General features: G+C 40.2%; 4 protein-coding genes across 4 annotated transcripts; all 4 read left to right on the plus strand.

The window, feature by feature from the left end:
- Positions 1 to 3,958, plus strand: LOC104000858 (large ribosomal subunit protein eL8y). The gene is made up of 7 exons (XM_009423000.3): positions 1 to 111; positions 372 to 419; positions 541 to 742; positions 2,910 to 3,079; positions 3,240 to 3,368; positions 3,475 to 3,567; positions 3,654 to 3,958. Exons 1-7 carry the CDS (start codon positions 109 to 111, stop codon positions 3,783 to 3,785), a joined length of 777 nt encoding a protein of 258 aa, XP_009421275.2. The 5' UTR covers positions 1 to 108; the 3' UTR covers positions 3,786 to 3,958.
- A 390-nt stretch (positions 3,959 to 4,348) lies between these two features.
- Positions 4,349 to 6,055, plus strand: LOC135650409 (large ribosomal subunit protein eL34-like). The gene is made up of 4 exons (XM_065169714.1): positions 4,349 to 4,515; positions 4,706 to 4,785; positions 5,556 to 5,665; positions 5,762 to 6,055. Exons 1-4 carry the CDS (start codon positions 4,437 to 4,439, stop codon positions 5,853 to 5,855), a joined length of 363 nt encoding a protein of 120 aa, XP_065025786.1. The 5' UTR covers positions 4,349 to 4,436; the 3' UTR covers positions 5,856 to 6,055.
- Positions 6,056 to 9,768: 3,713 nt separating this feature from the next.
- Positions 9,769 to 12,016, plus strand: LOC135650679 (peroxidase P7-like). The gene is made up of 3 exons (XM_065170199.1): positions 9,769 to 10,076; positions 11,082 to 11,273; positions 11,357 to 12,016. Exons 1-3 carry the CDS (start codon positions 9,867 to 9,869, stop codon positions 11,906 to 11,908), a joined length of 954 nt encoding a protein of 317 aa, XP_065026271.1. The 5' UTR covers positions 9,769 to 9,866; the 3' UTR covers positions 11,909 to 12,016.
- Positions 12,017 to 16,107: 4,091 nt separating this feature from the next.
- LOC104000855 (mitochondrial dicarboxylate/tricarboxylate transporter DTC) lies at positions 16,108 to 19,724 on the plus strand. Its single transcript, XM_009422997.3, has 6 exons — positions 16,108 to 16,326; positions 16,598 to 16,681; positions 16,792 to 16,853; positions 17,789 to 18,150; positions 19,079 to 19,293; positions 19,394 to 19,724. The coding sequence occupies exons 1-6, from the start codon at positions 16,204 to 16,206 to the stop codon at positions 19,448 to 19,450; spliced, it is 903 nt and encodes a 300-aa protein (XP_009421272.2). The 5' UTR covers positions 16,108 to 16,203; the 3' UTR covers positions 19,451 to 19,724.
- Positions 19,725 to 21,693: the final 1,969 nt, after the last annotated feature.

The following is a 21,693-nucleotide window of genomic DNA, read 5'->3' on the forward strand; positions in this document are numbered from 1 at the left end:
TCGGGTGCGTAGTGTATATATAAGCCTCTTCTCCAAGGGCCGCTCTTTGCCGCTCCAGTTCTTCCGCGCCGTCTCCCTGTCTCCAAACCCTAACTCGGGAGAGACGAAATGGTATGCTTATCTCTCTCTCGGCGCCATGTCCTTCCGAGAATTCGATTTTTTTAGCTTCCATGTCTGCAAATAATTCATAGTTCTACGTTGTTGGATCACGAACTAGCCGTCGATGTCTCTTCTTTTCCTCCGGTCATGCTGCAAAAGTCCTCCTTTTATGAAGAATCTGAGATTTTTGGAGTGTTGTGTTTCCGATCTTACTTGTTTTGCCTTCTTTAGTTATTTGTTAACCATTTCACGCGTGGAGTTTCGTCTTCCAGGCCCCAAAAAAAGGTGGGAAGGCACCCGTTCCGGCCAAGAAGAAGCCGGTAATGTCATTCTTCTTATTCTTGTATATATTTCTAGTAAAATTTTGCATTTTGTTTTTTTGTTCATGTCTTCCCTCGAGTAATTGTTTCCTATTACCGATTGCTGGTGTTTGGATTTCAGGAGAAAGTCGTGAACCCTTTGTTCGAGAAGCGCCCGAAGCAATTTGGAATCGGAGGGGCATTGCCACCGAAGAGGGATCTGCATCGGTTCGTGAAATGGCCAAAGGTTGTCCGGATTCAGAGGCAAAAGAGGATATTGAAGCAGCGACTGAAGGTCCCGCCGGCGTTGAACCAGTTCACTCGGACTTTGGACAAGAACCTTGGTGATTAAAAATCTCTCTTCTTTATCTTCCATTTTCTGCAGTTTTAACTTGCTTGGTTGAATCGTCTAGCTAATAAAACCATTTTTGGCATCATTTGTTAGAGAAAAGAAGAAATATATCTTCAGTTGGTTGGTTTTTATCCTGCTTAATTACTGACTTAGGAGCTGCCAAACAGGAAGGTGGTTTTTTTTTTTGGTTGTTAGCACTATCGAAGCTTTCTTGACAGCTGATTGGTACAATTGCTTATGCATTTATGAGATAATCAAGTCTGTGTTATTTCATCATCCGTATTTTTCTATCAGTTTGATGTTGTTCATTGTGAATATGCTGATCAAGCTATGTTTTAGTTCAGGAATGGTGTTCTTTCAACATGTTGTCTCAACACTCGAATTTTAATTATCCATGTATATGTTTCATTAAGCAAACTCACATTTTTCTTCCTGCATCATTCTTTTATCTTTTTTAACATAATCTATATTGAGCTACCTGCAATTCTGCATCATTTATTTAACAACTTAATAAAACTGCATCAGATCTTTCTGGGTATATGGTTTATTTGAAAATAGACACAATTGCAAGGTTGAGAACTAGCATGTAAATTACAATTTAGACAACCACGGAGGAAGGTTCATTATGGGTGTCAATAAATAGCACAGGCTTTCTTAGCTTGGTGGAATGAGTAATCATGGAACGAAGGAGAGATAGCTTTGAGCTGGAAAGTACATCGATTTGAAATGGTAATCATATACCTTTTCAGGATTTATTAATTCTGAATTGTGTGAGTATAACCAACTTTTCAAAAATTTGCACAATGAAATTAACATCTGATCTGTGCTTCATTGATGCAACAAGGTACGAATACTTTTACATGGTTTAAGTTTAATTGATCTGGAGTCAGTCTAGTTCTACTATGGAGATATAATAGTTATGATTTATTATTGTAATTATATATGAGAGTGAAAAATGACAAATGTTTTTATTATGCTAGGACATTTAATAATTTTAAAGATGGTGGCCAATTGGCACACTTCTAATCACAATTCATCTGTTTTTTTTTTTTTTGAGTGATTCTTAAGGGAACTTACATTGTAAGTAAAAAAAAAGGGCAACAACTGATAAGACTAACGGGGTATATCATGCTACTGTTCCTGTGTATTGTTTGATGTGCCCTGATTTGAGTAAAGCCAATGTTTATATTGTGGCATATTATTTTAAAATTTTAGATTTTGATGGGATCAGTTGGATTCTGCTTGACACAATTGGATCCAGAATTCGAATCCAGAGCAGTTGCTCCCAGTCAGTTTGGCCAGTATTCATAATTGCAGTTGTTGAGATTGATTTACGCAACTTTTAACCATGTTGGCCTGTCATCTTCTGAGTTCTGGTTTTTTTTTTTCTGATCCTGTATTGCTTCAATAAATTTTTAATATGGTTCCACGTGATTTCCAGTTGGTTGTCACCATTTTCGCAACAATACTGACCAATTTTGGCATTTTTTAGCCAACACCTGGTCTATGTAAGAGGAAAAGAAGCCTTCTCCTGCAATCGGAGGTGTTGGATCCTGATGTTAAATATTATGGCAAATAAAGAACATGATCTGATTTTAATTAAATTTTTTGTATGATAGTTCAGTTTTAGGAATAGATTACAAACATTTTTTTAATAATAAATGGTTGTAACATGTGTTTACCCAACCCCAAGTAGTGGGAACTTTATGGTGCATAACACGGTTGTTGCTGTTGTCGTATAATAAAAATATCTTATCTGATTATGTTTTTTTCTGTGTAATAGGAGATGAAAAGTTATATAGTGGGCCTTGGTATTTGTAACTTGTACTTATTTTATGCCCAAATTATTGCTATTTCAATCTTATTCTGATTATCTACTACATCCTAATGTTAGGAACCATATGCATTTGTCTTTGTTTTGATTTGTCATTGTGGACAAGGAGATGCTTTGAATTGTTGGGCTTATTTATTTTTACATAATTTAAGCCTAGAGTGTCATATTTTTTTTCTTTGGGGCATGTTTCTTGACATGTGACACTTCTTTCTGGTAGATCTGATTGTTGCAACACAAGGATTCATGCTTAAATAAGATTGCAATATCTGGTCTCTATATATCATCACATATTACTGATGGGACTGTCTTTAAAATCTTTCTGCAGCTACAAATCTCTTCAAGATGCTTCTCAAGTACAGGCCTGAAGACCGAGCTGCAAAGAAGGAAAGGCTTCTGAAGAGGGCACAAGCTGAGGCTGAAGGGAAGACTGTTGAAGTTAAGAAGCCTATTGTCGTCAAGTATGGGCTCAATCATGTCACCTATCTTATTGAGCAGGTTTGTTTTATTTTCCCTTCTCCGTTGGATTTACCGTTGCAGATTTATATTTGGTCTACCTCACCTAATCATCTAGATAAACAAAGTTCAAGTATAGTAGAAAAAGAAATTAGAACTTGTTGAGAGTGTGAACTTCACTTCTTGACGCCCCTGCTTGTAGAACAAGGCACAGTTGGTGGTCATCGCTCATGATGTGGACCCAATCGAGCTTGTCGTTTGGCTTCCTGCATTATGCAGGAAGATGGAGATCCCCTACTGTATCGTCAAAGGGAAAGCCCGTTTGGGAGCGGTTGGTGCCTTGCCTTTGCTGTTGAAATTCTGCTAAAACTTCAGAGCGAACCAACACATTCTCATGTGCTGACACAGATTTAATCCGTTCAAATTATTTATTTTAGATTGTACACAAGAAAACCGCATCAGTCCTGTGTCTGACCACCGTGAAGAACGAGGACAAATTGGAATTCAGCAAGATACTGGAGGCCATTAAGGTGAATCGATGACCCAACAGTCATGCAACTTCATTTGTTTGCTGTTTGTAGTGTGTTTTCCATACTGATTCTACTTCTCCTTTCAGGCCAACTTCAATGATAAGTTTGATGAGATCAGGAGGAAGTGGGGTGGTGGAATAATGGGTTCCAAATCTCAGGCAAAAAGTAAGGCCAAGGAGAAGTTGCTAGCCAAGGAAGCTGCCCAGAGGCTGACCTAGGTCTCATCGTGTTGTTGTCCATGGTGCTATCAGATTCCGGCCTGTGGAATTTTTGCTTAAATTCTTTGAGTGAAATCACTGGAGTGTATTCTGGATCTTTAGATGGTGGATAATGTGTTTGTTTACTTGGAACTTTTATTCATCTTTTATCAACTTCGAATGCCTTTTTCTAATTCAAACTCTTCATAAATCCTACAACTTTCTTTTGCTGGTATTTTGGTGCTAAGCTCATCTATGAATAAGTTCATGGTGTCGACCATTTTGGTGTAGGATATATACCTAATAGACCCATTAACTGAATCATTTCCTATAATAACCCCATTCTATGTGGTGTAGGATATCGAGTTATATGGAGCGATCCAACTTCCCCAATTTGGGGTCTTCTCATCGATCTCAACGCATAACTAAACCTCCGAAGAATGGAAAGCCAACTCAGTCGTGAAGAAAGTACATTTATTTATTTACATTTCTATCAAGTTTCCTACCGTCAGATCTAATGAATGAAGACCGTCGGATCTAGGTCATTTTTTAGGGGCGACCGCTCCTTTTATAGGCCTCTCCGAACGGCGGGGTGGGTTGTGCTGGGTTTCGCTCGCCTTCACCTCACCTCGCCTTGAGAGAAAAGCCGGCGGAGAGGGATCGTGAGGCGAGATGGTGCAGCGATTAACCTACAGGAAAAGGCACAGCTATGCCACCAAGTCGAATCAGACTAGGGTCGTCAAAACCCCAGGTAAAGATCCAGTCTCGCTATCGTCTTAGGTTCGTCGATGGGCTGCTTATTAGTTGGCTGTTGTGAAATCGTCGTCTTTCGTTTTCTATGATCATGTTTGGCTTCGATCCTGATGATATGCGACTAGGGTTTATGGATCGTATCTACGGGAAGATCTGGTTGGTTAACTCGGTTTGATTCGGAAATGTAGGTGGGAGGCTTGTGTATCAGTACACGAACAAGCGAGCTAGTGGGCCGAAATGCCCTGTCACTGGCAAGAGGATCCAAGGGGTATGCAATTCCGTTGTTTTGTAACTCTCATGACTAAATTAGTGCTGAGGCATAGTCTCGCGAACACGCAACTCATTATCGTTTTTCTTTGTCTGCCAAATCATAAATAATTGTAGTTCAAATGCCTGTATTCTTATTGTCGAAATGTACGATGCCAGCATTTCTTGTGTTTGTGTGTATATTTATACCAAGTGCTTACTTTTGTGTCTGCATCAGGATATCTTAGTTTGTTGCCTCGTAATGGACAAATATTTCTCACATGTTTTCTAATTTTATTTTTGTACCAGTACATTCTTGGACTTTGGATGAGTTATAAATATCATTTCATTTCCTTTGGTAATTCTATAACCCAAAATGAGAAGATGAATGAATAACAGCATAAACAAACATAAAATGAGACATATCTGTCGAAGAACAAAATCAGCATGCCTATTTTGTTTCATGATCTTTAGCATACATTACAATTTGATGTTTAAGTATATTACCTAAGCATATTGTTTATTTCTTTCTCTTCCTGTATCTTGAGGTGTTTTTCTTTTTATGATATTGCTAGTGGTATTTTATGATGCTCACATGGTGTAATGTCATGTCATAAGTGTAATGGTGCAATGTGAAATGCTTTCATATGGCATATTCTTGGAAGTTCAGAGTATGATGATGAAGTTCTTGTTTCGTTTAAATCATTATCTTTTTGTTAATCAAAGTGCTACATTTCTACTGTTTATCAAACTTTTTTCTTCCTCTTTTATAAAAGGATGACTGGTTTTCAGATTCCTCACTTAAGACCAGCTGAGTATAAGAGATCTAGATTGTCCCGAAACCAGAGGACTGTGAACCGTGCTTATGGTGGGGTGTTATCTGGAAGCGCCGTCAGGGAAAGGTCGGTGATCATCACTTAAGCTAAGCCTCTCTGAGCTGATCATGATTGCTCTTTCTTATTTCTCATATTTGTGTTATTTCTTTGTTGGATTTGTAGGATCATTCGGGCATTCTTGGTCGAAGAACAGAAGATTGTCAAAAAGGTTTTGAAGATCCAGAAGGCCAAAGAGAAGCAAGCCTCAAAGAGCTAAGGCATGAAAGCAGGCTTCAAATATTTAAGAGTTTTGTTTTTATCTTGAAAATTTTGTTCCGATTCATTTAGTGCTATCGCTCTGTCCACTAGAATTTTTGGTAATATGGTCTGTTCCATTGTTTGCCTACTTATGGTTGTACTTCATGCTTGAACCGGTTAACTTTTTCTTGAATTTATAATCAGTAGTATTCTACCATACATCATTGTGATTTTTGTTTTTGCTTAGTCAGGTCATGACTGTTTGTTTTATTGATTCCTGCTTGCTTCATTTTTTTCACTGATGGGCCAATTTTTTTATGTTGAAATTGTACAAGCTTAGCTGCTGTGACTCATCTGATACTAAGATCAGTAGAGTGTATATTTCATGCCTTGATTTTGTTTCAAACTTGTTATCATTGTAGTTAATCGAGGCAGTGACAAGTCCATCCATTTCTGCCTTGTTACAGTGAGCTGTGTTCTGGACTGTATTTTTTAGATAATTCTTAGATATTTGAGGGTTCAAAACATCTGACATATTTTTCCATAAAAGAAAGAAAAAAAAAGGCTAATAGGCTGGCGGTAAGGCAATGTTTAGATTAATCCGACTTACAGCTAAGAGACTTACAGTTAAGTTCATATAAGTCCGACTTACAGTTAAGAGAATTTTAGATACTCGATCAAATATCGATCTACGAAAAGCAGGATGTGATCTTTCCAATGTCGTAGTCAATTCTAGAACGAAAACTAAAAAAAATTGAGTAAGCAATAACCAATCTAGATTACTATGATCTTATAGAGTTTTTGTAATAAATATTAATTAAAACAATATTTTATTATATAAGTAAAATATTTTTTAATATTTTATATTAGATTAATATCTATGTACCTCAATCGTTGATTAGGCCTTGTTGTTTTTTACTGAGTACGTTGTCACGTATCAAGCAATGATTCGACCATCGACTATAAACATATAGTCAACATATTATATATTTTTAATATAAAAATAGTAATAAAGAGGGATTAGATGAATAATGAAACAAAATAAAACTCTTGCGTATGCCAAAGCGGGTGAAGTGGCAGCACGTGGAATGTTGGACGAGAGGTCTTTCTTTTTTGTTATAACGCTTGATGGAGGGCTCAGATTCGGGCGCCGAAGATGCGTGCAGGGATTGCTCTTACACGAAATATTGCCTTGAGAATATAGAGAGAGATCACATACGATCTGTTTAGATCCTACGATTAAGATTGTATACTATATTTCTGGCATCTTTTAACATCTTTCTTCCACCGACAACTGTTTCGGCGTTCAATGTACGTTCCCAACTTCCCACCAAATGTTGATACCACGTGTCTAAATACACCACCTTTGAAACTTACACGTGATTTATTCCATTTTAATAAATTATTAATAAAAAATATTCACTCAATAATAGCACGATCATGAAGAAAATATAAGATCCGATTAACGATTAGGTCACGATTGATTTATGGGATAGGAAACATTCCTCATCTATTGTAAAATATTTTCTCGATTGATTTATTATAAAAAAAATATAGTAATCAAGATTATTTACTATTTTATTAAAATTATTATATATTATTATTTTATCAATCTAAGCAGGATCACGTCTGAAATCTCTTCCGAATTCGGTCTTCCTATTGGAACGTTCGAGAAAATCGAGTTGATTGGACATCACCAATATTATCATCATCGATTATATTAGATCATATAACATCTGTCAATGATGCGGTCCGGTTAAAACCTAATGCACGGATGAATTCCGGTGAATTTTCTGTGTGCACACCGACCTTAATCATTGAGACGGACGCCGTGGCAAATTTGTCCGATTTGCACATGGAAGGAAAGAAAAAGCGGTGGCGCGGCTTGTCGCAGCCGACCACTGAGTTGGACTCCTCCGTGTCACCTAATGAGTTGCTTCTCATGCTGTGTGCCACTTAAGAAATTGGACCCGACAGTTTCTATGGCGGCTTGCGAGAAACGAAGCCTTCACTTTCACAAGCGACAGCCTGCATGTGGCACGCCGACGACCGACGTGATGGGCACACCTTAATCAGCTGGATTTCCATTTCTATTAGTTAATTAGAGTTTTGGTCAGGTTGGATTCGGATGTCACCTGTCGCGGATCCTAACCCGTTTCGGGAAACGGTAAGACGCCGCACGTGTAGATTTTACTGGATTCTATACTTAGGTTAGGATCCTATGATAGCACATTCGACATGGGACCAAGGTTTATGACGCACGTAATCGAGCATGTGTAAACATAAAATTTATCCTTACATTATTATTTTATATATATATAAATAATCAAAATCTAAAATAAAATAGTAATATATCTAAATTTTATGATACATATTTTTCAATATCATTTAGAAAATTTTTATATCTACGACACATCGTCATCAGATTTAAGTTGTGGTGATGCTGATCTATAAAAAGAAATAAACTTGAATTTTCTTCTCTTTTTATCTTTTACATATGATGCTATAAGCATGATAAAATGAAGGATGAAAGAAGATTTGTTAGTATTGTTCTTTTATAGACCAGCAGGGGATCTAGAATAAGTAATTCAAAAAGTTCATAACAAAATTATATCGTATATCATTTTTTCATTGATCAATAATCATAATTAGAATTCAATCATACATATAATATATCTTATATAATTAAATGATATCATATAATCTAACAATATAAAAATAAAACTTAAATCTAATTATAATAATTGATAATGGATGTATAGCACAAAGTCCAATAAATAATTGATTGATTTCCAAATTTTAAACCCATACCCAACTCACTTTGATTATATATGGTTTAGAAAAATCAAACTAAAATAGAAAACCATTCTATATCATTTCCAACATCACTGTTTCCCGAAGAATGATCGGTGTTATAGTCTATATGATCATGCTAGTTGGGATTAATATATATATATTATATTTGATATCAATTTAATTTAGAAGTTTAAGTATATTAAGATATGAGTCGATCTCAATATATATTATCCGTTATTTTAAATCTTATCATTTAGGATTATTCTATAGTTCTTTTTATTTCTCTCTTCGTACATGAATATTATTGATATATATTTAGTGCATCAAGATAATATGGTGGAACGTCGATCGCCTTCTTCCAATGTGACACTTACAACCTCGGAATAACCAAAATTTTCTAGTGCGAGCTAATACATCCTTCCATTGACCACTTTCACTTCCATTCCTTTTACGATTTTGATCTCGAGTTTTTTCTCTTCTTTCTCGAAGTGAGCCTTTCTATTGGCTTTGTAAACCGTGGGACTACTCCGCCGTAATCCCATCGCAGTGACACTTCCACTTTCCAAGTCCAAATGGACTGGCCGCTGCTTTGTCTGGTTGCGCACGGAATTCGGTACAAAACGCCGAGAAGAAAGCTGTGGTGACAGCTCCGTCGCACCTTCCGAGGTTGAAGCGACGGCGATCCTCTCGCTGGACCATCTGCTGCTTGAAGCGTCATTTGCGCTGCTCCTCATTTAAGCAATCTCAATTTAGCCTTGATTAGGCCTCATCAACGTGAATTAGCTACAAATGATTCCAATTAGCGGTGTTTAATTCGCGCAAAGAGACACTCGGAACACTTACGAAGCTCATGCCCATGCCATGTTACTCCTATCACCGAATCAAGGATCCTACACGTTTAGTTTGGGCTCGTTGATTGCTATGGTGGTCCTGCTTGCATCACAAAGGTCGAAAGATAACACGCCTCATTGCTGTCCCATGGACACACGAGAACGAAAGAGACACACGTCTCCAAGAATCTTCTCCAGTGCTTGGCTAGCTGGATAACATGCACACAGCTCTTTTATCTCGCCCACATCTGAACCATGTGGCAGTGTATGATCCAAAACTGGCCTCTGGCCAGCTTTACGTGCGGAGATTGGAGAAGAAGGTCTACCGGTTTCTATCTATCTGCCTATAAATATATACCAGGCGGCAGACTGGTGTCTTACACTTGCATCCTTCTTCTTCAGCCATGGCTTCCTTCCCCGGTGGTTTCCTCGCGGTCGCCATCCTTTCTCTGCTGGCGAGCGCCGCCCGCGCGCAGCTGTCGCCGGCCTTCTACGCGACGACGTGCCCCAACCTGGAGACCATCGTTCGGTCGGTCATGGCCCAAGTCGTCGCCCAGGATCCTCGGATGGGCGCCTCCATGATTCGCCTCTTCTTCCATGACTGCTTTGTGAATGTAAGTTCACTTCCCTAATTCCTCTCCTTCCTCCTTTTTTTTCTTGCTCATCAGAAAACTTTGCTTGCCCTGTGAGGAGTTCAGAAGAGGTGCACTGTGACCACCAGCTGTCCCTCTAATTCTCCTAATCAAATCACAGAAATCACTTCTCACATGCACGAAGCATTTCCAGCTAACACGCGGTCGGTCGATGAGCACGCGGTTTTGGTACGCGTGCAGCTTGGAACGAATGTTGAGGACCACGATCATAGTAATCTTTTAATGTCTGCGTTCAATATCGACAAGACTATTCAACCAACCACACAGATCAACGGGGAGTAACCTATGCCGTAAAACGAAGAATCCTACACAATTTTTCGATGCTAAAATGGCTTATCGTTTCTGCCGTTTAAAGCAACACCAGGATGGAGATGTGAGCTTTAGATTCGCTTTAAGATGCACTCACACACCATTGATCCTTTTATGTCGGTTAATTTGATTGGCTAGCTTAGTTTGGAACGTCTGGAGTCAAAGTTTCCGATCTATATTAATTATTGGACCGGTCATCTTTTTTGTCGTTATTAGGCAACCGAGTGGTGTAAGGGAGTCGTATCGATGAGCCGCCGCCCCCCCTACGTTGGGCTCGCGGGGGAGCAGAAGCAAAGATGTACTTTTGAGTCGGTTGATATCAACGTGTCGTCTGATGATAGCGAAATCCGTCGTCCCACACATTCATTATTATTTCTGGACAATGCTTCTCAATCAATCGTGTACGATTGACTCAATGAAATAGACCCAAGTAGTTATCCAGCTGTATCCTAACATGAATCCCGATCGAACACGCAAGTCGGTGGACGGCGTCAATTGTGATGCTGTCCTTGTATAGTTGATTACGTTCGACTACCACATTATGCTGAACAGCAAGAACTTAGAATTCACATGCGAGGAATAGGATTCACGCATCGTCGTCGTTGTTTCTTGGGACGATTGGAGTTGCTGATGAAGCTGATGGTTTGCACTCCTCAGGGCTGCGATGCATCCGTCCTCCTGGACGACACACCGACGATGGCCGGCGAGAAGAACGCGATGGGGAACATGAACTCCCTCCGCGGCTACGAAGTCGTCGACGCCATTAAATCCAGAGTGGAGGCGGCATGCCTGGCGACGGTGTCCTGCGCCGACGTCGTCGCCCTCGCCGCGAGGGATTCGGTGAGCCTGGTGAGCGCCACCGGATATTTATTTCCTTTGGCAATTCGGCTTCGATTGCCACGTAAAACTGACGCATGCCGGATGCCATGCAGCTCGGGGGGCCGTCCTGGACGGTGATGCTGGGCCGGCGTGACGCGAGGGTCGCGAGCAAGGACGCCGCCAACGCCAACCTCCCGCCGGCCTCCGACAACCTCAGCAGCCTCATCAGTAAGTTCGCAGCAAAGGGCCTCGACCTGCGGGACCTGACGGCGCTCTCCGGCGCGCACACCGTTGGCGTGGCGAAGTGCAGCAGCTTCCGGCCCCACGTGTACAGCGACGCCAACGTCGACCCCGGGTTCGCCATGTTCCGGAAGCGACTCTGCCCGAGCGTCGGCGGCGACGCAAACCTGGCGCCACTGGACCCCACCAGCCCGAACCGGTTCGACGTCAGCTACTACCGCGACCTGATGGCCCGAAGGGCGCTGCTGCACTCCGACCAGGAGCTGTTCAACGGCGGGCCGGCGGATGAGCTGGTGCGGCTGTACAGCTCCAACGGCGGGGCTTTCGACAGGGACTTCGCGGCGGCCATGGTGAAGCTGGGCAACATTAGCCCCTTGACGGGGTCCGCCGGGGAGATCAGATTGAATTGCCGGAAGGCGAACTGATGAGATTGCACGAATTCTTTACTGCAAGTAGTCATACAACATTTTTATACGTGTACGTATGCAGAAAGAATTTGTGAAGACTACCCATTCGGGAGTCGGATTTTATTATTTCTTGATTCGTGTGGTGACTGTCTCGGGCGTGCGTTAATTGCTGCGGTGGTCCTGCTTGCAGCTCAAAGGTCTCAAGATAACATGCGGCATGGCTGTCCCATGCACACACGAGAACGAAAGAGAGACAGACACATTATCCCCGTGAATCTTCTTCCGGTGTTTGGCTAGCTGGATGACACGCACAAAGCTCTTTTATCTCGCCCACATCTGAACCATGTGACAGTGTTACCAGGAAAATATTCACCCCCACCCCAAATCCTAACTCGACAAATGGTAATATACGTGGCAAAACAGTCGGTAGCAACAGGGTGAGACCCGGTCAATAATCAGATATGTGAATATTAATCTAAAATAATGATTAAAAAAATTTATCTATATCTAGAAATGATAGGCAATCAAGATCGATTATTATTTACTAAATTTATTCCATGCTTATAGGGTGAACTCACTCAACCTCTATCTTCGTATAGGTCAGTCGAGCACTCTTTCGAATCCATCTCAAACCTTCGAAGATCATATGAGATACCCTTTGGTCACCTCATACATCTTACACATATAAGTCTGAATCGATTCAAGTTAATTTAGACATCATAGATTTATCCTTATTATTTTATTATTAAAAGGATGGCATATGTCGTAAGCATATCAACACGTCAATCCACTCAACGAATGCTTGAGCAATAGTGCATTGCCCCTAACCCATATCAGCTTTACCTTGAGGGGGTAGCAGTTGATGTTCTTAACCCTCATCACTACCACTTGACATAGATCCAAATGCAATACTTGCACCTATTCAATGATCATAACATTTTTGAATTGATAGAGATAGCCACCCACATGTTGGTCCCAATCAAGGTTTTTTAAAACTTAAAACAATAGGTTCAAACGCTGACGAGATGTTATAGTTTGTCATACCTTCATTCTCCCATTGTTGAGTTTACCGAACCTCATCATCCTCGATCTACTATGCCTCAATATTACCCTAAATATATTAGAGAATTCAATATAGTACACCTTTTAAACAACTACAACAAATGGATTAACACTTGGAGGATATCCACTTAACTAAAGGGGAAGAGGGGTGGGGGGGGGAGGATCCCACCAACCAGACCTTAGTTGAGTTCCTATTTGTCCAAAAGATTCAAAAGGAACCGATCCTCGTAAGCTTTCGATTTATTAACCCTAGAAGTGTTTGACATAGTTGCAGACCCAACGGAGCATGTCATAGCTTTCCATGCTCAGATGATATTGTATAACATGTTAAATGCCTTAATATGTCATACATTCTATATAACAGTATGAGGTATGACTTGAGAATGATACATTGGCCTCAAACAGACTTTATTGCCCTCCCCCCATAGTTCTCACACAAGTGTTCATGATGGAACTCAAGCCCTCTCAACTTTTTTGATTATATATTAACAAATATTGAAGCAATAGTCTTAAGAAAGCACAAGCAATCACATAAATGATTGAAGTAGGAGCAACTAGCCCCAACTCCAACTCGACATTATCTTAGTGAAGGGGACCCAATTGAGTTGGACCATCTTACCCGAGGCCGAAGCTAACCCCCTTCAACATGTTGTAAAGCAAGGTATTCCTCTAAATGAAAGAGAATGGGCTATTGCAAAGCTATTACTCGACGAGGTCACCGTTAGTTAGAAGAGATAAATCAAAGTATTATAAGATCTAACTAGATCATGATCACAACACCAAGGATTATCTTTATTTGAAAGAGCAAATCAAGGAGCTTATCCATTAAGAATACCTTGGACACATTATGCATAGGTATTTAGAACCCTCGTTTTAAATATAGGGGTCAATGAAAAGATAAATCAATATTATAATCGATGGATTGACCTTATGAGGGGATAATTTATTGTCCCGTAAAACTTATGTAGAGTCAACACTGAGAAGTGTCAAAAGATGAAGAGTCACTGAAGATAATATTTGACGAAGAAGTAGTTCATCTCAATATGAATTGTAATTATGCGCTAAGGATCTCATTAAGAATGATCGGCACTCTGGTATATAGTTATGGTGATATCCTCTATTATAATATTTTTCAAAAATTAGGTCTATTGACCAATAATCCAACCCAGATGTTCTCTTCTTTAATGGGATTCACTAATTATCCTATCTCTCCCTTTGGCACCATCAATCTCTATATAATGTTCGAGATGGAGCCCTACTCCAAGGCGATATCGACGAAATTTATAATAATAGACATTCCTTCAGTGAACAACGTGATCATCGGTTGACAAACATTAAACTTGAGTAGTAGTATCAACCTATCATATGTTAATGAAGTTTTCAATAGAATTAATCATTGGAGAGCTAATGAGAAATGCAAAAGAGTTGCACCAATATTATTAGCTTATGATGATCTTCCTTTTCAAAAAAAAAAAAAAAAGTCATTGTAAGGTATTCTCGATAGGTCCATGGGCCACTATAAAATTTGCACTTCGGATGAGCCACCCATTTTGGGATCACGAGAACAATAATTATTGACAATAAAACTCAATTTTATAATACCGAATTCAAAGAATTATATTAGACTTATGACATCTAATTTTGTTAGACCAATGTGCTAATAAGAAAATAATTATCACAATCATCAAACAGTTAAAAAAGTGAGTCAGGGGGACAAAAAGCACATAAATTGACAAATCACCCAGTATCCTAAACAACCCCAAAGATTAGATCAAGAGAATTCCTATTCAATCTAGCCTTTGGTACCATGACACCCCTTGTGTTGAGTGGTTCGCCAAGGCAACTTGACTCCAAGCCGGCCTCGATCTCATCAAATTTGAAGATGCACTTTGAAGATGCTAAAACCAGCCAACGAGTTAAAATGCGCTTTATGCACTCATAATATTTCTTCAATTGGATCGAAATCAAACCACACGTCTTATTTCGACCAAATGTTATAGACCAAGAATTTATCGAGGATTTGCTTGGGAAACAATGACCTATGGCTTAATAAAACCAGATGTTAGTAGGAAACCAGACGTCATTACCACCCAAATTGTCATAGACATAAATCAAAAGGAAACGTGAGTTGATAGATGGATACCTCTCACCGAAACATCCATGAAACTTCCAAAAATGGTCCATATTGTGTTCTAGTAGCCAGAATTAGTCAAAAAATTAGGCAATTTGTAGTAGTAATTCAAGTGTCGTAAACCACTGGACTCAGTCAGACCAATTGGTTCGGTCTGGCTCTAATTAATAACAGTGCAAATGCAGTATCTATAGCAGCAGTTCGCCGCATGGCACTCCTCTCATCCTCAGCTCAGAGCATCAGGCTATACAGTACCAACGGTGCGGCGGTCGCTCGGGACTTTGCAGCGGCCATGGTGAAGATGGGAGCTGTCAGCCCGCTGACTGGAACGATGGGAGAGATCAGATCGAACTGCAGAAGAAGAGTGAACTAATTCGTCCGTGGAAAGTTTGCGACCTTAATTTGGAATAAGGATTATTGTTTATCTGTCTACTTTGTTTGGGACTCTCATCCGGTTAACAGCAGCAGCTACTGGGGAGGGGATTGTTTGCTTGTTGTTTTATCTCAACACATATCAATAATGTTGATGAGATAATTGAACCAATTGTTCCAAGTGAAACAATAAATAGTCAGAGCCATGTCGAAGATGCCAGCGCCATCTTCGCCCCTTGCGATGCCGCTTTGTTTGATTTGTTAGGCCGTGATGTCTCGGTATTGCTGGGTGACACCGCGACGTTTACCGGTGAGAAGAATGCTTACCCCAACCGCAACGTTTCAACAGCACGTTTTTTGTGTTAGGTTCCATTTGTTTTTCATTTATATAGAGAAAAAGTACCGAGGACATACAGGCGGTGGGCCCGCGCTCGTCAACTACCTGCTTTTGACTGGCTCCAGCGTGATGGGTCCGACACAAAGACCGTCGGCTCTCCCTTTCACAGGGATGGTAGGCAGCGGGTCTTCGGCAGCAAGTAATAAACGCGACGGATCTGGTTCGAAAGCAGGCGGCCGCAGTCTTCTTGGCCCATCAACTGAGGACCCAGCTTTGTGGGCCAAGCGAAGCGAGAGTCGAAGAACATAAATACGTCTCTTTCTAGGTTTCCACTCGCCCCCGACGGTTCCGTCCCTCTCTTTAGCTGTCGCCCCGTCGCCGCACGCGATCTCGTTGATTCGTCGAGTGGAGATGGCGGAGGGGAAGCCCAAGAGGAGCCAGTCCGGAGTCTGGAGCACCATCAAGCCCTTTGTCAATGGCGGCGCCTCCGGCATGCTCGCCACCTGCGTCATCCAGCCCATCGATATGGTCAAGGTATACCGCAGATCTTCCTTCCCCTCATCCGGTCTTTGGTTCGATGCACTTTTGCTCTTATTCATCGAAATATGATCATGATAAATGTTGTGTTTTCTGGGGAATCTGAGAGCTTGTATTTTTTGGAAAATGGTGTTCTTCTTTCCGTGCTAGAAAGCTCATATTTTTACGAGATTTAGCGATGGCCTCTCTGTGGATCTGTGATCTAATTCTAGCTTGGTCTTTTTTGAGTTACGATCCGGTGGTTTGAAGAATATTGTATGAATTTCAGGTGAGGATCCAGCTGGGTCAGGGGTCAGCTGTCCAAGTTACGAAGAACATGCTTGCCAACGAAGGATTTGGCTCCTTTTACAAGGTTCGCTTAACGTGATTTGCTTTCTGCCACAATATAAATGCCAACTCGCTGTTTATTGGAGTCATGTTTTGGATCATTTTTCATCATTCTGGTGTGTTGTTCTGAGACAGGGACTATCAGCTGGTTTACTAAGGCAAGCTACTTATACGACTGCACGATTGGGTTCCTTTAGGTATTTTTTTTCTTCAATTTTTCTCGAAATGGTCTTATTTCACAATTAGTTAAGCCTGCATACTGGATTTTCTTTTTCTGAGGATTTGGCATTTATTGGCATCGTTTATAAATCAAAACTGATCCAAATTGCTTAGCCTGTGCTTGAGGTTTGCAAAGGCTTAGATAATTAGCCGAACTGGTAGAATGTGTTAGATTTGCAGAAATGTCGTCGATTCTACATATTGGATGGCGTTTAAGGTGACCAGTTAAAAGATGAGTTCAAGGTGGTTGCGCCATTTTTTGGTATTCATGTTGTATACTTATTCTAGTTGAATGCCTTCAATTTTTACTCTAAGCAAAATGGTCAACTGGACAAGATTGATCCTTGACAATCTTATTTGGAAATTTTTGGAAACAAGTTGAGATTGCAAATGAAGCTATACTATTGTGGTTGCGTCATAAATTTCTTTTAAGAAGTTTCTTCTACTTTCTATGGACTTTCCATAGAGTCTCCTCTCGGACGAAGATGGTATGGCGTGGATTAACTTGATTGTGTTTGTGTGGCCTACATTCCATGTTGATGATTAGTTAGCAAATTTGTAAAATTCAACCTAATCTAAAGGATTTTATAAAATTAAAAATGACTATAGTGTACAAGGATCCCACCAATGTGGATTTTGAGGAGAATCAACGTGCATAATCTTTTGCAAATAAAGAGGTGGTTTCGGTGACTCAAATCTTGGTCACCCTTGTCACCATAGAGCAACCTTCTTGTTGCACCAAGACTTACCCTATATCGGATTTGGCAACCGGATATTATTATTCTTCTTTTAGTTTAAATTGAAATGGATATACTTGATTACTAATGTCACAAAGTTTGGCTCTGAATATAAATACAAGTCATTATTCTTGTTGATTATTTTCAATCACCTGTTGGCCCCCTTTTTTGTTTAGGGTGCTGACAAACAAAGCTGTCGAGGCTAATGATGGCAAGCCACTGCCTTTGCTTCAGAAAGCTGCTATTGGTCTTACAGCTGGAGCAATTGGAGCAAGTGTTGGAAGCCCAGCTGATTTAGCACTCATCAGGATGCAAGCTGATGCAACTTTACCTGCAGCACAACGAAGAAACTACAAAAATGCTTTCCATGCACTCTATCGTATCATTGCTGATGAAGGGGTTTTGGCTCTATGGAAAGGTGCAGGTCCTACAGTAGTACGAGCGATGTCGTTAAATATGGGTATGCTTGCATCATATGATCAGAGCATTGAGCTATTCAGGGATTCTCTTGGTTTTGGCGAAGTTAGCACTGTAATTGGTAAGATGCAAAGCAATAATGCCATCTGGTCTATTGATCTTTCTTTATTGAATATTGATGACTTTTGCAAGTGATAGTCCTCCTAACATTTCAATATATGGTTCTTGATCTGGTGGATATCCTTTGTGTTATGAAATCTGCTTTACGGATGTTGAGTCTCTAAATTGAATATAGCTTCCTACATCAGAGGTTTTCTAAAATTGTATTCACCTAAGAATATTTCAGGATGTCTCGTCAGATAGTTTTTGATCATTCTAAAATTTTAGATCTTGGTTACAAGATATTAGCCTTTGAGGTTTCATAGCAAGCACCACCTCTGCTATAAAATCAATGATAATCTAGAGTAGCTCCTAGAAGATTGTTGTGATCTCTGGTGTACTTCAAACTGTCTTTTAAACTTGAAAGGCTAGATCTTTAGCCAAACATTAATTGTTTGGAAAGACTTTGGTTGCTTTTCATAAAGTTTGCTTTTGATTTAATGTGGTTATACTTCTTTGCTCTGCATCAGTTTCATGAATAATCTTGTATGTGTTTTATAAGTTTAATTTTTCTTGCAGATGCTTTCACTTTGTTTGTGTAGGTGTGATCATTCTTTTTTTAAATGGCTTAGTAGCTCTTGTAGATTGCAAGTTATATTCTGAATATCTATTGTTCTGGTAATTCTTTTTTCTGGCATATCTTCTCATTTTTACTTGTCAAGTATGGTTATGGTATTCAACTCATGCATTTAATTGACAGAAGTTACAATAGTTTAAGTAGGAATTGATCTGGAATATGCCTCTATGGACTTCTTGAACTTTGCATATTTAACACCTATACCAAGTTTTTTCTTTCGGTAATATAATTATGAATTTTAAAATGTGCCCATATGGCAATATTTAGTACTTCTGCTGCTGATTGTCCTGATGCTACTCTATTTTCATTTCAGGGGCAAGTGCTGTTTCAGGGTTCTTTGCATCTGCTTGCAGTTTACCATTTGATTATGTGAAGACACAAATACAGAAGATGCAGCCTGATGCCACTGGGAAGTATCCTTACACTGGTTCTTTGGACTGTGTGATGAAGACCTTAAAGTCTGGCGGGCCTTTCAAATTCTACACCGGATTTCCCGTCTACTGTGTCCGAATTGCTCCACACGTCATGGTAAAGCTTTGTCACTTGTAGGAAAAATGTATTGCTGTCGGTCTGTGAACACATTGAATGGTTTATTTTTCTGGATTCTTAAAAAGAGGTTGTTTTGCAGATGACGTGGATATTCTTGAATCAAATTCAGAAGGCTCAGCAGGCAGTGGGCTTATAGAAATTCACTTAATTGGGAATGGTATAAGTCGAATTTAATTGTTTTGGAATAATATCATTGAACACAGGCTGGTTTTGATGCCATGACAGCCTTTGGTTTGACACCATTTAGCCGTGTGTGATTGTTGTTGTGTTGGGGAAGTAGTTCCATACATTTTTTTTAGGTCGATACTCGAGTCGAGTGGCAGGCAGTACAAGATACTCGCCTCGTTGTATTTCTCCATTAAAAAGGATCTCAGATCTCATTTTCTTAATATCATCATGACTATTGGTTATGAGTTCTTTCTCTTGGAATCACTGCTGAAGATAATTATGATGATGTGCAGCTTGTAACGATAGGCTGTTTGCCTCATTTCATACAGGACGGAACCTTGGATGGACTTTTATAGGTATATGTATGCGGCAGATAACGGAGACACCTGCGATCCTGAGTTTGTTGTGAATCACGATGTATTCAAATGAAGCGTTGCATTCTTTGTTTTAGTGCTATAGAGATTATGATTGGTCAATCGAGGTCAAATCAAATTAAACCTGAAGCAATTGAGACTACGAATCTATAATAGATTTGTCTCCATATGCTCTTTTAGGTGAATATTCGAGTTAATCCGAGTCGGGTTCCGGATTTCAGGGTTCACGGTCCTATTTGGTTCGGGACAAGAAATGATCTTCCTAAGCCGGGTTCAGTCAGGTCCGTCCGGGCCGACGGTTTTACAATCGTCTGACTCGAGCCTGATCTGTTTCCGAATCCATGGGCTGCCCCCTTAAACCAGTCCAAGAGGCCCATCTACGTACGCATCATTTAGGGCGTGGGCGTGCCCCGTGACGAGAGACGGAGCGCTACCCGACGCGATCGACATGGTTCAGGGGGAAGTCGGCACCAAGCTCGTCCGGTTGTTATACTTTGTCGGCGCCGGAAGTATCTCCTTTTCCCTCTCTACCTGCGCCTCATATGTTCTTTCCTTCTACCTCGTCACTAACCTTTCTAATCGCGTAAAATAATGCTCTATTCGATCTCTTGCGCCTCAGTTATCTGCACCAAGGGGATCAACCTATGGCGTGATTACGAACGGAAGGCCGCCGCCACAAGTATGGCCGAGATGGCAACTCAGACGCCAGCGAAGATGGTCAATGGACCAGACGCAGCTGCCTCAAATTCTTGATTCCCGGGTTAGGGTTTCTTATTTCTGGCTGTAGTGGTTCTTGCAATGCGAGGGTTTCACGCTTGCTGTTTATTGGATGCTTGATGCAACCAATCATTGTCATCTTGAGTTAATTCTGGATCTGTATATTTGCTTTCTCTTGAAAAGGCCTACATAAATAAGGCATGATTGTGTTGTAGATTGCTTTTCTTTCCGTATACTTGAATGGTGGAGCATGCTCTACGTATTTCCTTTCACTTGTTCTCCTTAATCGGTACCGGAACTGTTAACTGTGGAAATATTTGACTGAGTTTGCTGCAGTAGAATGTTGTTTCTTGTTGGCAACGAAGAGCCAAAGTCGGCGAAAGGAACTCTGCCATCAATTTGAGTTTAATAGTTATTATAATCTTCACCAGTTTGCGAAGAGTAAGATGCTAGGCCGTACTAGCGGTGAGTATGCATAAGATAAGTACAACAAAAGGCACGACATATTACCTTGAATAGTTTGAGGCTGTATAGCTTATGCCAAATGATACTTAGACCACTTTGGAGGATGAGCCAAAAGGATCTATGATGGAGATGACGAATGGATTTTGATATGTTCATGTCATGGTAATGTAGAGTTTCAGGTCATAGAGACATTTATCTTTCTTTTTTGGCCGTTGAGGAGGAAAATGGGATGATACCTACTTGATGGCTAATTTGTAGTTCTAGTGTAAATCACAATGTAATGTTAATTCATCGTGATATGCTGTCTTACAATGTGAACTTGTGTTGCTGTGTCAAAATGAGCGTTGCTTAAGCTGGACAGAAACTGGTTTATTAAGTTTTTCATAGGTCGATTAGTGTATTAGAAATTGGAGAAGATGTTTTCCTTGAATTAATTCTGGATCTGTATATTTGCTTTCAGTTGAAAAGGCTTACATAAACGAGACATGATTGTACTGTAGATTGCTTTTCTTTCCATATATGTGAATAGTGGATCATCCTCTATGTATTTCCTTTCACTTGTTCGCCTTAATCGGTACCTGAACTGTAACTATGGAAATATTTGGCCGAGTTTGCTGCAGTAGAATGTTGTTTCTTGTTGGCAGCAGAGAGCCAA

Source organism: Musa acuminata, chromosome BXJ3-10 (genome assembly GCF_036884655.1).
Source record: "Musa acuminata AAA Group cultivar baxijiao chromosome BXJ3-10, Cavendish_Baxijiao_AAA, whole genome shotgun sequence".
NCBI lineage: Eukaryota > Viridiplantae > Streptophyta > Magnoliopsida > Zingiberales > Musaceae > Musa > Musa acuminata.